Raw genomic sequence first — 16,548 nt, forward strand, 5'->3', positions numbered from 1 at the left:
GTAATCCCCGGTAGTATCCTTCCCTAATCCATCTGGGCAAGCTCCTCTCTCACGCCCCTGTAATTCATTCTGCAATACTGATAGATGCGACTTTTATACTCTGTTTCAAATTACAGCATGAATCAACATCAGGGAATTGCCTGAGTTCATGTACTATCTCCTCGCAGCAGAGGAGACAGTAGAAATGTGGTGGGGGTATATTGTCTGTGTCCATATTGAAACATAGGAAACATAGAAAACCTACAGCATAATACATCCTTTCGGCCCACATATCTATGTTGAACATGTCCCTACCTGAGAAAGTACCCAGGGTTACCCATAGCCCACTATTTTTCTGAACTCCATGTACCTGTCCAGGACTCTCTTAAAAGACCCTATCTTATTCACCTCCAGCACCGTCGCCGGCAGCCCATTCCACGCACTCACCACTCTCTGTGTAATAAATTTAGTCCTTACAACTCCTCTGTACCTACTTCCAAGAACTTTAAAACGGTGCCCTCTCATGCTAACCATTTCAGCCCTGCCAAAAATCCTCTGAATATCCACATGATTAATGCCTGTCATCACCTTATACACTATCATGTCACCTCTCATCCTCTGTTACTCCAAGAAGAAAAAGCCGAGTTCACATAATCTATTCTCATAAGCCATGGTCCACAATCCAGGCAGCATCCTTGTAGATCTCCTCTGCACGCGTTCTATGGTTTCAACATCGTTCCTGTAGTAAGGCTACCAGAACTGAGTATTCCAAATTAAGTCTGACCAGGGTCCTACATATCTGCAACATTTCCTTTCGGCTTCTAAACTCAATCCCACGACTCATGAAGGTCAATGCACTGTATGCTATCTTAAACACAGAGTCAACATATGCAGCAGCTTTGACAGTCTTATGGAGTCAGTCCACAAAACCAGCCGGACTTTGACTTATTTTGTCATTTGTCTCCAGGTACCTCGAAACCTCCACGTTAGTAAGAGACTCCACAACCATCAGGTTTGGCTAACAGGCCTATAATTTCCCTCTTTTGCCTCCCGCCCTTCTTAAAGAGTGAAATGATATTTGCACGCCACTCCGGTCCCTCCGGGACCATGTCAGACTTAAGTGGTTATTTACGATCATCTGTTATCTCTCCGGCAACCTCTCTCAGGTCTCTGGGATATAGTCCACCTTGCCCTGATGACTTATCCATCTTAAGACCTTTTCGTATGCCAAGCACTTTTTTCTTTTTTAATAGTAATGGGTCTCACTCCTACTGACTGTCACTTAAGCACCACTGCACACTGCTTGCGCCTTTCACAGTGAAAACATATGTAAACACCCTTTATCTGCAGTTTCTTTATTCCCAATTACTGTACTATCTCAACAACATCATTTTCCAGTGGTCCAGTATCAACTCTCAACTTCCTTTTACTTTTTATATTACTGAAAAAGTGCTTATTATCCTGCTTTATATTATTGGCTTGATTGCCCTTATATATTCATCTTATCCCTTTTTAAAGCTTTTTATTAGTTGCCTTATGTTGGATTTTGAAACGTTTAATTTTATCCAACCTTCCACTCACCTTTGCTACCATGTATGCCATTTCCTTGGCTTTTATGCTCTGCCGCTTAAAAACTTCTTCCTCTGTGGGCTACATCTATGCTGCGCCTTGTGAACTATTCCCAGGACGTTCGGCAATCTATATTCTGCCGTTACTCCCATTAGCATCCTCTATAATCCACCTGGTAAAGCTCTTCTCTCATGTCTCTGCAATTCGCTTTATTCCATTGCGATACTGACACATGTAGGTTATGCTTATCCCTCTAAAATTGCGGTTTGAATTCCATCATTTTTGTTCACTGCCTCCTAAAGTTCCTTTGCATTAAGCTCTCTGTTAATATCTGGGTTATTACACAACAACAAATCTAAGATAGCCTTTCCCTGAGTAGTCTCAAGCACAAGCTGCTCTGCAAAGCTATCTCATAGGCATTCAATAAATTCCCTCTCTTGCGAGTCAACATGCTTGATTTTCCTATTTCCCTTGGTATATTGAAGTCGCCCATTGCAATTGTGTCTTTCCTATTACATGCCTTTTCCAGCTCTCTTTTCAATCTCAACCCCTCCTCTTGGCTACTATTGTGTGGACTATATATGATTCTGATTATGTATTTCTCACCCTTTTATCTTCGTATCTCCACTCACAAAGATTAAACTTTCTCTGACTCCATATCACGTCTTTCTAAAGATGAAACTCCATCACGAGCCAACAGAGCCTCACTGCCGCCTAAGTCGTCCTGCTTGTCCTTTCGATACAAAGCATGTCCTTTAATATTGTGGTGCCATCAATGGCCTTCATTCAGCCACGACTCAGTGACGCCCACAACATCACACTGACCAATTGCACCAAGAGTTCGGCCACCTTGTTCCGCATTTAAATACAACACCTTCAGTTCTGCATCTGTGCCCTTATGAATTTTGCCTCTGTGGTGCAATTCAATACTTCGTTATGTTTGCATTTCAACCCAATCATGAGCTTCTCCTTCCTTACATTCATGTTACACCTATCATCTACTTGTAAGCCTGTTATCTCATCCTCAGATCTATCATCCTGGTTCCCTTCCCCCTGCCAAATTAAAACACTCCCAGCAGCTCCAGTAAATCTTCCCGCAGGAATATTGGTACCACTCCGATTCGTGCAACCCGTCCATGTTGTACAGGGCACGCCTATCCTAGAGGTTGTCCTAGTTCTCCAAAAACTAGAATCCCTGACCCGCGCAGCAATTCCATTCCTATGTCGACTGTCGTGTGGAACAGACAGAAATACTGTGATTACTATGTTTGAATTCCAGCTTCTCAGCTTCCTTCCTATCTCCCTATGTTCTGTTTTCCAGACCCCGTCCCTTTTTACTTCCTATGTCATCAGTTCAATAAGTGTCACGACTTCTGGCTGTGTAACCTCCCATCTCAGCATATTGTGGACGTATCGAGGAACATTTCGGACCGGGGAGGAAAAGAACCACCAATGTTTCTTTTTTTCTGTCCACAGAAACGCCTATCTGTCCTCCAGACTATAGAGTCCACTATTGCTATTGCGATCCTTTTCAGTTTCCTGCTCTTGCGGGCAACATCAGAGGATTGCCTGAATTCATATACAAGTTTCCTGCAGCAGAGGAGACTGCAGACGTGTGGTGGTTGTGTAATTCTGAGTTCATCTACCAGCTCCTCGGAGCAGAGGAGACTGTAGTGAGTGCTGGGTGCTTATTGCCTGCATTCATGTCCCAGTCCCTCAGAGAATAAGAGACAGTAGAGTAGTGTAGGCTGTGTTATACCATGACTGGCACAGCCTGGAAAAGGAAACTCTGTGGCTCAGTACTAACAGCTTAAACTGAAAGGACTATCAAGAAGATCAGGTCAGTTATGAGAGAAGTAAAATGACGTAAATTGCCCATTGACCCCCCCCCCCCCCCGTGTTACCGTCTGCACTGTTGCAGAATTCAACCAAAGCTGAGCAGTGAAAGCAGTGAAACCACCCGCTCCACACAACACTCTCCCCTCCAGAATCATGTGTGCACTTTGTGCTCGCTGGAACACCGGGGAATCTGCAAACTACCAACAGAGGGGAGAGTGGAGCCTTTAACAGCGGATCTGAATCAGATCAGAAATGTTTCTGGGCCAACGTTCAATTTCAGACACTCTGTTTCTGATCTCCTAATTTCGCCCAAACAATGTCTTCAACAAGTTTCTTCATTGTGGGCTGGAATACGTGAGTGTTTGTTGTTCATCAGATCAGTCAGTGACAACCTATTTCTTTCCGTCCTCAGATGTTCGACAGAAACACATGGAGACTCTGCGGGCAGAGACTGAAAAACTGAGAGTGAACACGATCCTGATGAGGGAAAAGGTGAAGGTTTTCCAGCTGGATGATCGATACGCTGAACTCACGGTCATTTCTACTGTTCGAGATCGGAGACTGGTGGAACATGAGCTGCTAGCAAGAGGCAGAGACCAGGAGGAGTGGAGACAGAAACATCTCCGCGGAGAGCTGGAAAAAATCCGCATTGATCACCTGTTTCAGAGCAGTTACTCAAATAGTTTTTGGGAAACAATGAAAAGATTTTTTGTCCGATCAACTTCGGGACGTTCGGCAGCAGTGGCTGGAGTCCCGGGGATCGGGAAAACAACAATGGTACAAAAGATTGTTTATGACTGGGCCTCGGGGAAAATATACCAACAGTTCCAATTTGTCTTCAGTTTCAAGTTCCGAGATTTAAACTCCATGAACTGTAGAATAAACCTCAGGGAACTGATTCTGGATCAATATCCTTACTTTGGGAATATCCTGAGAGAGGTCTGGAACAACCCAGAGGGATTGCTGTTTATATTCGATGGTTTGGATGAATTCAAACACAGAATCAATTTTGCAGACAGTCGGAGGGATACAGAACCCAAACACCAGTGCCCAGATCCGGAGTGGTGGTGTGAAGTGTCTGACATTGTGTACAGTTTAATCCAGGGCAAGCTGCTCCCAGGGTGTTCAGTGCTGGTGACCACCCGCCCCACTGCGTTACATTTATTGGAAAAGGCTCGGATCAGTGTCTTTGCTGAAATCCTGGGATTTGTTGGTAAGGAACGGAAAGAATATTTCATCAGACATTTTGAAGATGAGACGGTGGCGGCAGCAGTTTTCAAACACGTGGAGGAGAACGACATCCTGTACACCATGAGCTACAACCCCTCCTACTGCTGGATCCTCGCTCTGGCACTGGGCCCCTTCTTCACACAAAGAGTCAGGGACCCACAGCGAGTTCCCAAGACCATCACCCAACTATACTCCTACTATATTTACAACATCCTGAAAAACCACGGCCGTGAGATTGAGAACCCCCGTGATGTGTTACTCAGGGTTGGTCAGATGGCCTTCAGAGGAGTGTCCGAGAGGAAGATTGTGTTTACAGATGGAGATTTGATCAAGTACAATCTGCAGCCTTCCCAGTTCCTGTCCGGGTTCCTGATGGAGCTTTTGGAGAGAGAGGATTCGGCCCGGAGCGTGGTGTACACATTCCCACACCTCACCATCCAAGAGTTTGTAGCTGCAGTCGCACAATTCCTGAATCCACATCCCGGGGATATCCTGATATTCCTCACTGAAGCCCACAACACGACAGATGGGCAATTTGAGGTATTTCTCCGTTTTGTTGCTGGTCTCTCCTCCCCAATGACAGCTCGGGGCCTGGAGGAGTTTCTGGGTCCATTTTCTCATGAAACAACCTGCCGGGTGATTGACTGGGTGAAGGAAGAGGTTAAACGCCAGATTGGTAACACAGAGAATGAAGCTGGTAAAAGGAGCCTCCTGAACACATTGCACTACCTGTTTGAGTCTCAGAATCGTGGACTGGCTCAGGACGCACTGGGATCTGTGGAAACACTTTCATTCCGCGGAATGACACTGACCCCGATTGACTGCGCGGTCCTGTCACATGCCATCGGACTCTGTGAAACAGTAAAACAGCTCAAATTGGAGTACTGCCACATTCAGTGTGAAGGAATCCGACGTCTGGGACCCGGGCTGCACAGGTGCCAGGATTTGAGGTAATTTGTTTTTAACTCTCACACTGTTCTGTTGTTTTGTTTCAGTGTAAAGGAATTTGTGTAAAACTCTAGTAACTCAGACTGTGAAGAATTGTGATTGGTCGATAATCATGTGATTGCTTGTAAAGGAATGTTGGAGACATTCATCAGATCAGTGAACAACGGCCATTGGTTTAATGGTAGTAAATCACAGGAATGGCCGTGTTTCTCGCTGCCTGTGACACGTCCATTGACAATGTTCCTTCTCACTGTTACCGACACCCAGACCGACACTGACTCCAGCAGGTGGGTCAGAAATTCACACCCCCTTCCCGGTGAGGGACAAGAGACCGTCAGCAGCCGGTCCCAGTGAGAAGGAAAGAAATACCATTGTGAATGTCCTCCCCTGCCCTTCCCCGTGTGTGACTATCACCATCAGTCCACCTGTGTGACTGTGCTCACTATCAGATACCCAGACCTCATCTCTTTTCTCCGGATTGTGGTCCTCAAGTTAGACCCACCCGTCCGCGCGATCTATTTCTGCCTCATTGTCTTGTCGATTCGTGTTTCCCTCATAATGGATCTCTGTATCACATCTACCTTCCTCCTGATTGGATCTCTTCCCCATCCCCCTCCCTCCTTTGAGGATCTTTTCCGCAATTTCCCCTGGATATTTTCCAAAACACATCTCTTCCTTACTGTGGAACTTTCTCCCTTTCTGCTCTGGCCCCGTCGACCCTCTCAAGGCACGAACACTTTTCTAACCATCGTGGAGAGAGACAGAATTTGGGGACTTTACAGTGTAACACCGACGGACTAAATCACTGAGGTTCGGTGAATACCCCGGAGCTGGTTAGTGAGAGTCATTGACAGTGATGGGAACTCCGATCAGTGATTTACTGAAGGGTTTAATGTTTCCTGAAATACCCAAGTGAGAGAAATTCCCTCAGACCCGCGGTTTGAATCACTTTGTTCATCAATTTGTCTGTTTGTGCTTAGACTTGGGGATAATAAACTGGAAGATTCAGGAGTGAAACTGGTGTCTGCTGCTTTGAGGAACCCGGAGTGTAAAATACAGAAACTGGGGTAAGTACCAGACTGTGGGAGATTGTGTTTACAGTCACTGGGTGTCTGACACTGAACATTAATGTGATCAGTAATTGTTTTAATAATAAAACACTGGGGATTTGTACCATCTCCTATCTCTCTGTATCCTTCACCCTCACTCTCTCTTATCTCCAGGCTGGACTACGTCGGTCTCACAGATTCTGGTGCCGAAGATCTCGCCTCCGCTCTCAGTAGAAACACATCACTGACGGAGCTGAACCTGAGCGGTAATGAACTGGCAGATTCAGGAGTGAAACTGGTGTCTGCGGCTCTGAGAGACGCGAAGTGTAAAATACAGGAACTGTGGTAAGTACAAGACTGTGGGAGATTGTGTTTACAGTCACAGGGTGTCTGACACTGAACATTAATGTGATTAGTAATTGTGTTACTGATAAACACTGGGGATTTAAACTGTCTCCTGTCTCTCTGTGTCCTTCACCCTCACTCTCTCTCTCTCATCTGCAGGATGCACAGTGTCGGTCTCACGGATTCTGGTGCAGAGGATCTCGCCTCCGCTCTCAGTACAAACCCATCACTGACGGAGCTGAGCTTGGCATCAAACTCGCTCACAGACCGATCTGTCCCCGCTCTCCGCCGCATCATACTGACCCTCCCGAGTCTGGAGCGGATCGTGTGAGTGTTTGTGTTCATGTTAATATCAGCGGATCCGCGGGTTTTCTGTTGATTTTTTTGTGGGTGTTCTTGTAACATAACCTCAGTCCCCTGTAATGACACTATTGTGTAATCCATTTATTGAAACTTTAATCCTCCATCTGTTTCAGCCTGAGTGGGAATCAGTTCAGTGAGACATGGAAGAAGGAAGTGGAGTCTCTGAAGGAACTTCGACCCGGACTGAGAGTGGATCTGTGAACATCTGCATGTGACGACATCACAGCCCGCGGGATAGGGATATTTTGACCGAATTTCTGCCCTCCCATTAATAGGCGCCCTCCCCTTTAATTTCCAACCGTCCCAACGGACGCTGGCTCCAGCCAAGCCCTCTGTGACGTCAGAGATGGCTCCACAGTGACGCAATACCGCTTCACGTCCCGCGATTCTGCTTCCGGTTTAAGTCCGGGTAAAGAGCTCCGACAAGTGCGACCTCGGGAATTACACAGACAGGAAGACCCCGTGGGTGGGGCCGAGTTCCCCGGATGGGATTATCCCAGGAGAGGATGCTTTTTTTTAAGGATTGGGCGGAGGACGATGCATTCGGCAGTCTGGCCGATGTAATGATGTTAAATTAACAGACACCTAGGCATTGACTCTCGATGTGCAGCGATCTCAGGCACGGCACTGAGATTTTATAATCAATGGGTGAGAAACGGGACAGTTTCTTCAGCCTGCCACTTGTTGTCGCCGATCAGTTAATTGTGTGTGACTGTGAGTGAATCGGGAAAGTGTATTTATTCCTGCACGTCAGCAGCGCTCACAATGTTTAATTTACATCTGAGCTGAGCCGAACATGTCCTTACCTAAGAAATTACCTAGGGTTACCCATTCCCCTCCAATTTTCTGATCTCCATGTACGTGTACAAGAGTCTCTTAAAAGACTCTATCGTATCCGCCTCCACTGTTACCAGCAGCCCATTTCACGCACTCACCACTTTGAGTAAAAAAATTACCCCTGACATCTTCTCTGTACCTACTTCCAAAAGTACTGTGTGGAGTCACTGCCTGTTTAGGGTATCTCCCCACGAACGCTGATGAAATAGATAAAGAAGTTATTGATTTTATGGGTCCTTACTCACACCACATCCGTCAAATGGAGTTCTGGAAAGATTTGCCTAAGATCAGTCCAGGGGATGTAGTCCAGGAGGGAGATTCACTCTGTGTCTGCCCCCGGGAATGTTTATGAGATAGTGTGGAGGGAGCTTCACTCTGTGTCTGACCCCGGGAGTGTGTGATGGAACATTGTGGAGGGAGATACACTCTGTGTCGGTCCCCAGGAGTCTGTATGGGATGGTTTGGAGGGAGGTTCACTCTGTGACAGACCTACTGGAATGTGTGATGTGACGGTGTGGAGGGATATTCGCCCTGTATCTGACTCCAGGAGGGTCGGTACGGTGTTGGGACGGTACTGAAGTAGATTCGCTCTGTGTCTGACACGGGCAGTGTGTGATGGGAGAGTGTGGAGGGAGCTTCACTCTGCGTCTGACCCGGGGAGTGTGTAATGGGACGGTTTTAAGGGAGATTCACTCTGAGACTGACACCAGGAGTGTGTATGGGACGGTGTGGAGGGAGATTCACTCTGAGACTGACACCAGGAGTGTGTATGGGACGGTGTGGAGGGAGATTCACTCTGAGACTGACACCAGGAGTGTGTATGGGACGGTGTGGAGGGAACCTCACTCTGAGACTGACCCGGGGAGTGTGTGATGGGACGGTGTGGAGGGAGATTCACTCTGTGTCTGACCCCGGGAGTGTGTATGAGACGGTGTGGAGGGAGATTCACTTTGAGACTGACACCAGGAGTGTGTATGGGACGGTGTGGAGGGAGATTCACTCTGAGACTGACACCAGGAGTGTGTATGGGACGGTGTGGAGGGAGATTCACTCTGAGACTGACACCAGGAGTGTATATGGGACGGTGTGGAGAGAGATTCACTCTGAGACTGACACCAGGAGTGTGTATGAGACGGTGTGGAGGGAGATTAAAGCCTTTCATCCTCAACGAAGCCCTACTTCCCGCACGATCACACTTGGGGCAAATAAGGTCAGAAATAACTGCCATCAGGCACGATTTTAAGAGACGCACCCTCTGTCCCGTAATCTCTTTCCGGCGGCAGATATTCATGCATCTGGAGAGGGAGGACGAAGTTGAGACCGGTTTACTGTCCGGCACGAGGGGGTAGATTATCAGGTGTATTGGAGCTCTGAGCACCCACGGTGCCATGCGTGCGGGGAGGTGGGGCACTTTCGGAGGGACTGTCCTAGCACCCGAAAACCCAGGGAGTCCACTTCGGGAACTAGTGCCCCAGCTACCTCTGCCCCTGATCCCATTCCTGCTCCTACACCTGTGCCGGCCCCTGCTCCTGCCCCTGACCCTGTCTCTACCCCCGCCCCTATTCCTATGTCTGTTTCAGTCCCTGCTCATGCCCCTATGGTTCAGGCGGGAGATCTTGAGGTTACGTGCAAGGATGTTGAGGCGAGGGACGGGGTGGAGCCTGTGCGGGGAAGGAAAGTGAGGAAGAAATCCAAACTCATTAAGATGTCAGCCCCCGAGAAAGCAGAGCTCACGCCCATTTGCCCAGAAGTGGAGCGGGAGGCTCGTGGAAGTGCACAGTTGGACGGAGGGATGGAAGCGAAGAGTACCACTCCATCAGTAAATCCTGCACCTGTGTGCTCCTCCGGCTTGAAGAGGAGAAGGGAATGCTACCCCAAGAGGGCAGGGAATGTAGATGCGGGGGAGTCCCAGAAAGGGGTGGAAATCCGGGTGGAAGTTGTGTCTAATCCTGAATCCCCAGATGTAGCCACCAGTCCTGTGGCAGGTGGTGTGGTTGTGCAGGAAGCTACTGCTGGGCCTGTTTGCACAACTAAAACAGACCTGGAGCCCTCCACCCAGGACTTAGCAGTAAGCGACTCCCTGGAGGCAAGTGTATTAAACAGTATAAGCGGAGAGGAGACCAAGCTCTCTCACTGTCAGCATCAGGCTGCCGGTGAATCCCTTGGACCAGAGCTGCTGGGGTCCCCTTCATACCTGTCTCCTGGGGAGGGTGATATACCTTGCTTGCCGACCCCATCAACTAAAGGCCTGCAGGGAGTCCCTGGGATTTTCCCTCCATCGGCGTAACTGTGGATAAGACTGATGCGATGGTGGAGCGGGAAGGATGAGGGAGGTACCCGCTGCGCAGTGTGGGTTACAAGTGCAGCCGCATATTAGAACACACGAGGAGGAAGATGGGGGATCTATCTGCAGTGAGGGGTTGGAGGGAGTCTCGTTTGATATCGAGACAATGAACATGCTCACCCCTCCTGAAAAAATCCCCTTTGGTACCTGTGTAGGAGATCACAGAGTTCATTCACTCCTCTGTGGTTGCAAAGCATCGGCTTAAACTAGCCTCTCTTCGCTGGCCTAGCATGTTGAGGCTGGTGAAGTCCCTGCGAGACATCCTCGGAGGGAGGGGGAAGGGGAAGAGGAATGTTGTGTCGGGGAATGACAGACGGCAGCTGAAATCCTTCCTGGATGACCTGGTGAGGGACATCAGGGTGGAAAGCAGCCTCGCTCCTTCGGGAGATGCTGGGTCACAGGTTAGCGATGGTAGCAGTCGGGCCCGGAAAGCAAAGAATGTTCTTGGTTTTCTTCGGGATGGTGAGGTTGAGGGCGCCACCGCTCTCAGTGGGAAGGGTATTGGTGCTGAGGCCTAGTGTGCTCCCGACATGAAGCTTACCATAGCTAGTCTTAATATAAGTTGTAGCACGATGGGAGATACGCGGTGAGTTTCCTGCAGGAAACCCATACCACCCCAGGAACGAGTCCGCTTTGCTCCTGGAGTGGTAGGGTGGTGTCTACATGAGTCACCTTTGCTCCAGCTCTAGCGGGGTGGCGATCCTGTTTGTCCCAACCTTCCAGCCAGAAATGGTAGGAGCCCAAGATGTTGTGCCCGGCCGTCTGCTCCACCTGGCTGTGCGCCTGGATGGAGTATTGCTGCATTTTACCAATGTGTATGCCCGCGGCGCGGGGTGATGCAGACGCGCCTATTCTGTCAGCTGTCCACCTTGCTGAGTTACATCGATTCTGGGGACTGCGTCATCCTCGGGGAGACTTCAACTGTACCCTCGAGGTGGAGGACCGCTCGGGCCTCCAACGCGACCCAGCATCGGCGAAAAGGTTAAAGGAGCTAGTCGGCTCCTTTGATTTGGTGGACAGCTGGCGGAATCTTCAACCCGACTCTAGCGCCTTCTCCAGAAGATCTAGAGAGGGGGGTTGCCGGATAGACCGCCTGTATATCTCTCGGGCTTGTATCTCCCGCGTGTCGGTGTCCTCCATGCGGCCGGTGTCGTACTCGGCTCATCACCTTGTGTGGATGGAATTTACTCCTCTGCACCCTAGGGTGGGATCCGGGTATTGGCACTTTAACAACCGGCTGCTGGAAAACAGCCGATTCCGGGATTCTTTCCGAGCGTTCTGGGCCACCTGGAGTGAGGGACGGAGAGCGTTCTGCTCCCTACGGCTGTGGTGGCATGTGGGCAAAGCCCACATCCGGTTTTTTTGTCGGGAGTACACTAGGGGGTCGACAAAGAGGCGGGGCTCTGAGATTGAGCGGTTTGAGAGAGCGTTGCTTGACCTAGAGCCCCGTCTTGGTCCGACCGGTGGAGACAAACAGCTGTGGCAGGAATACCAGGAGAAGAAGGACGCACTCAGGCATCTGCAGCTTCAGCAGTCCCGAGGTGCATATGTGAGGTCGCGGATCCAAATGCTGCAAGATTTGGACCGCGGCTCACCCTTCTTCTACTCGTTGGAGAAGTGGCGGGGTGTTCAAAAGCAACTGGTGGAGCTACTGGCTGCTGATGGCTCCTCCATCACGGATCCCGACGAAATTATCAAAGAAGTCCGCACTTTCTATCGGTCCTTATTCTCACCAGATCCGTCAAATGCGGGGGCGTGCAGTGAGGTCTGGGAAGATTTAGCAAAGGTCAGCCGAGAAGACGCAGCGCGTCTGGACGCTCCCCTAACTCGGGAGGAGCTGTCTACTGCCCTTCGGCAACTCCGGAGGGTTAACTGCCCTGGCTTAGATGGTCTGAGTGTGGATTACACTGGGGGTTTATTACAGCCTTGTTCTAGAGGAGAGCCGAGCCCCCGGGGAAATACCTTTCTCATGGCGGAGAGCTGTTGTGGTCCTAGTGCCCAAGAAGGGAGAACTCCGCCTGCTAATGAACTGCGCCCGGTGTCCCTATTGTGCGCGTACTACAAGATGTTCCCCGGGCAATGACCAACCGTCCTGGTACAGTACAAGGACAGGTGATCCATCCTGACCAATTCTACAAGGTCCCGGGCCGCTCCATCCAGGACAATGTCCACCTGGTACGGGACCTGATCCACCTGCAACAGGAGACTGGGTCCCGGGCAGCGTTTCTTTCTCTTGACCAGGAGAAAGCGTTTGACCGGGTAGACCACAGTTCCTGGTGGGCACTCTGCAGGCTTTTGGGCTCGGACCACACTTTGTGGCCCGAGTTCGGCTCCTATACTCTGCCGCGGAGTGCCTTGTTAAGATCAATGGATCACTGGCAGCGCCCAATCCCTTCAGGAGAGGAGTACGTCAGGGGTGCCCCATGTCCGGTCAATTGTACACGATCTGTGTCGAGCCATTCCTAAGCCTCCTACGGCGAAGGCTGACAGGTCTGGTTCTGCGTGAACCGGACATGGAGGCCGTCCTCTCGGCCTACGCCGATGATGTACTCCTCATGATGACAGTCCCAATGACCTGCACAGGATGCGCGAGTGCCAAGAAGTTTTCTCGGCAGCATCCTCCGCTAGGATCAACTGGGCGAAATGTTCCGGACTCTTAGTGGGTCAGTGGTAGGTGGACTCCTTGCCGGAGGAGATGAGAGCTTATGAGTGGAGCACTAGACGTCTCCTCTATCTGGATCTCTACCTGAGTCCATCTGGGGAGACCTGGCTGGCGAACTGGCAGGACCTGGAGACGAAAGTCATGGCCCGCCTGGGGCGCTGGTCAGGCCTTCTCAGGGTGCTTTCCTATCGAGGCAGGGTGGTGGTCATAAACCAGCTGGTGGCCTCCATGTTGTGGTATCGGATGGTCACCTTGGCCCCCCCTGCCCCGTTTGTTGCGAGAATGCAGAGGAAGTTAGTGGACTTCTTCTGGCGCAACAGGAAACACTAGGTCTCTGCAGCGGTCTTGAGTCTCCCAGTGTTAGAGGGCGGACAGTCGCTGGTGTGCGTTCGAACGCGACCGTCGGCTCTCCGCCTCAGGACTCTGCAGAGATTCCTGGACGCAGAGCACCCTCCCAGGTGGCACTTGTTGGCGACTTTCTTCATCCGGAGGGGCTGCTGTCTTCACGAAGACATGCGGCTACCACCGGCGGGCGTCAGCCGTACTGCTTTGCGGAGTCTGACCGGCTTCTATCAGGACCTACTGAGAGTCTGGAACATGGTCGCCTCAGGCCGGAAATCCCCTCCTCTGGCGGAGGGCGGGGTCCTGGCCGATTCTTGTCCTACCCCAGTGGATGTCGGTGCGGCTCGGGTGTGTGGATTGACTCAGGCCGAGTTGCTTGTCGGGCCCAGGCCTCGCAAACCTCTCCGGGAGCCGTGTCCACACAACTTGAGCCATCTCTCATCGATACCCACAGTCCCTTTCAGGGATGCAAGTAGGAGGTAATTGTATCGGCTGCTGCTCCACACCCTCCAATCCCTTGCCCTTGTCCACCGTCCCGACACGCCATGGCGGTCGATATTTCCACCCGGAGGTGAGGAGGGTCCCCACTGGAAGTCCCTTTACGAGGGGGTTCTTCCTCTGCACCTTGCGGATCTGGGCTGGAGGCTGCTGCATAGAGCGGTGCCTTGTAATAAATTCTTTAATTTGTAGACGGATCTCCAAGCCGCATGCCACTTCTGCGGGCTGGAGGAGACCGGGTACCACATGTACATGGAGTGTGCGAGGCTGCAGCCTCTTTTTGCGTATTTGCGTGGGCTGCTTCTCGCCTTCTGGCTGCATTTTAGCCCCACCCTATTTATATATGGTCATCCAGTAAGGAGGGGGCATGAAGGGATGAGGATATCCTTGTTAACTTGCTCCTGGGGCGGGCGAAAACAGCCATTGATGGGTCTTGGAAACGGGTGGCGGGAGGATCTCCCCGGGCAGACTGTCTGGCAATGTTTAGAGGGTATGTTCGTGCCCGGGTAAATATCGAAAAGGAACATACGCAGTCCACGGCGACCTTAGAGGCGTAAATCATTGATAGAGATGCAAACATTTTGTTGTAATGTGTATTGTTTATTTTTAGTGAAGTAATTGTGTTAGTCACTGTTTTGTATATTATAACACAGAATTTGTAACAAAGGTGAAGAGAGTCGGGGGGAGGACGCAGCCTTCCTTTACACCGTCGCCTATTGTGAAGGGATCTGAGAGATCGTTGTTGTGTGTGACCTGGCTACGCTAATTTCGTGCAGTTGGATGACCATGCTGGGGAACTTTGGGGGGCATCCCAGTCGTTCCATGATTTGCCACAGAACTTCCCTGCTCACAGTGTCGAACGCCTTGGTCAGGTCTTCACCATCTTCTTCAGCATTGTGCTCGAAAGGGTCACGGAAGACCGTGATGACGAGGACGGTGTCTACATCCGGTACCGCCCCGATGGCAGCCTGTTCAACCTGAGGCGACCGCAGTCCCACACCAAGACATTGGAGCAACTCATCCGAGAGCTCCTCTTCGCCGCCGATGCTGCCCTTGTTGCCCACACAGAGACAGCCCTGCAGCGTATAACATCCGGCTTCGCAGAGGCTGCCGAGCCCTTCGGACTGGAAGCCAGCTTGAAGAAGACAGAAGTCCTCCATCCGCCCGCACCTCAGGAAGATTACCACCCTCCCCGCATCACCATCGGCGAGGCAGAGCTGAAGACAGTCCACCAGTTCGGCTACCTGGGGTGCACCGTCTCGTCAGATGCCGAGACCGACAAAGAGATTGACAACAGACTGGCAAAGGCCAACAGCGCTTTCGGCAGGCTGTGAGAAAGAGTCTGGAACAACAAGCATCTGAAGAAAGGCACAAAGATCAGCGTGTACAGAGCCGTTGGACTCACCACCCTCCTGTATGGTTCCGAGTCCTGGGTCACCTACCGTCACCTCCCACGACTCCTTGAGCGTTTCCACCAGCGCTGCCTCCGCACCATCCTCGACATCCACTGGAGTGACTCAGTCACCAACATCGAAGTCCTCGAACAGGCGGAGGTCACCAGCATCGAGTCTGTTCAAGACGCAGCTGCGCTGGGCAGGGCACGTCTCCAGGATGGAGGATCATCGCCTGCCCAAGACTGTGCTGTGTGGCGAACTCTCCACTGGCCACCGTGACAGGGGGCACCGAAGAAGAGGTACAAGGACTCTCTGAAGAAATCCCTTGGTGCCTATCACATTGACCATCGCCAGTGGTCTACTCTAGCCTCCGATGGCGAGGCCTGGCGACACGCCATTCACCAGTCTGTCTCCTCCACTGGGAACGCACGCAGAGCCGGCCTTGAGGATGAAAGGAGAAGGAGGAACGACAGTGACACAGCAGCACCAAACCCGGAACAGAATTTCCCTTGCAGCCGCTGTGGCCGGGCCTGCCTGTCCCGTGTTGGCCTCGTCAGCCACCAGCGAGCCTGCAGAAGACGGGGGCAGCCCCCTTCCTAAATCTGCGTTCGCGAAGCCAAGCCATGATGATGACATTAAAATAACGAAGAACACGGGCACTACCAAAACTAATTAACACAGATCAATTTAAAATAGTCCAGTCCCCGGCAAATATACCATTCCCCTCGCCTTGCCTACTGTCCCGGAACAACTCCATAATATCAATGGACGTTTAGGACTGTGTGACCCCGTAGGAAAGAGAGATTCGAGAGACCGAGCGTCAGTGTCATGAATCCATTTATTAACATTATTAATACAAACGTCTGGGATTGTTGTTGGGATCATAAGTGATGTCACTGGACGGTGAGCTGGCCGGACCCCACCTGCTGATAATCCCCTTTTAAGTGTAGATCTCAGGAAGAGCAGGGATGTAGTTAATCTGAAGATGCAGCGTGACCCGGAAGGACATTCTGCGGCTCTCTCTCAATACTCAGATCCGCAGCAACAAGATCATTTTATCATTAACATCAACCGAACAGATACTGAAAAATAGTTTGTACGTTTACACCTGCCCCTGCGACGTATGGAACCAAAGAGTGCGATCGTTAA

The 16,548-nt window shown here is 50.8% G+C and overlaps 1 protein-coding gene across 1 annotated transcript in view; it reads left to right on the plus strand.

Annotated features, from left to right (window-relative positions):
- Positions 1 to 8,289, plus strand: part of LOC140721708 (NACHT, LRR and PYD domains-containing protein 3-like) — a 73,820-nt gene extending 65,531 nt beyond the window's left edge. Inside the window, exons 10-15 of the mRNA XM_073036494.1 lie at positions 947 to 968; positions 4,230 to 5,567; positions 6,546 to 6,632; positions 6,789 to 6,959; positions 7,119 to 7,286; positions 7,436 to 8,289. Of these exons, the coding sequence (XP_072892595.1) occupies positions 947 to 968; positions 4,230 to 5,567; positions 6,546 to 6,632; positions 6,789 to 6,959; positions 7,119 to 7,286; positions 7,436 to 7,523 (1,874 nt within the window). The 3' untranslated portion in view covers positions 7,524 to 8,289. The remainder of the gene's footprint in view (positions 1 to 946; positions 969 to 4,229; positions 5,568 to 6,545; positions 6,633 to 6,788; positions 6,960 to 7,118; positions 7,287 to 7,435) is intronic.
- Positions 8,290 to 16,548: the final 8,259 nt, after the last annotated feature.

The sequence above is a fragment of the Hemitrygon akajei genome, unplaced genomic scaffold, assembly GCF_048418815.1.
Source record: "Hemitrygon akajei unplaced genomic scaffold, sHemAka1.3 Scf000060, whole genome shotgun sequence".
Classification (NCBI taxonomy): domain Eukaryota; kingdom Metazoa; phylum Chordata; class Chondrichthyes; order Myliobatiformes; family Dasyatidae; genus Hemitrygon; species Hemitrygon akajei.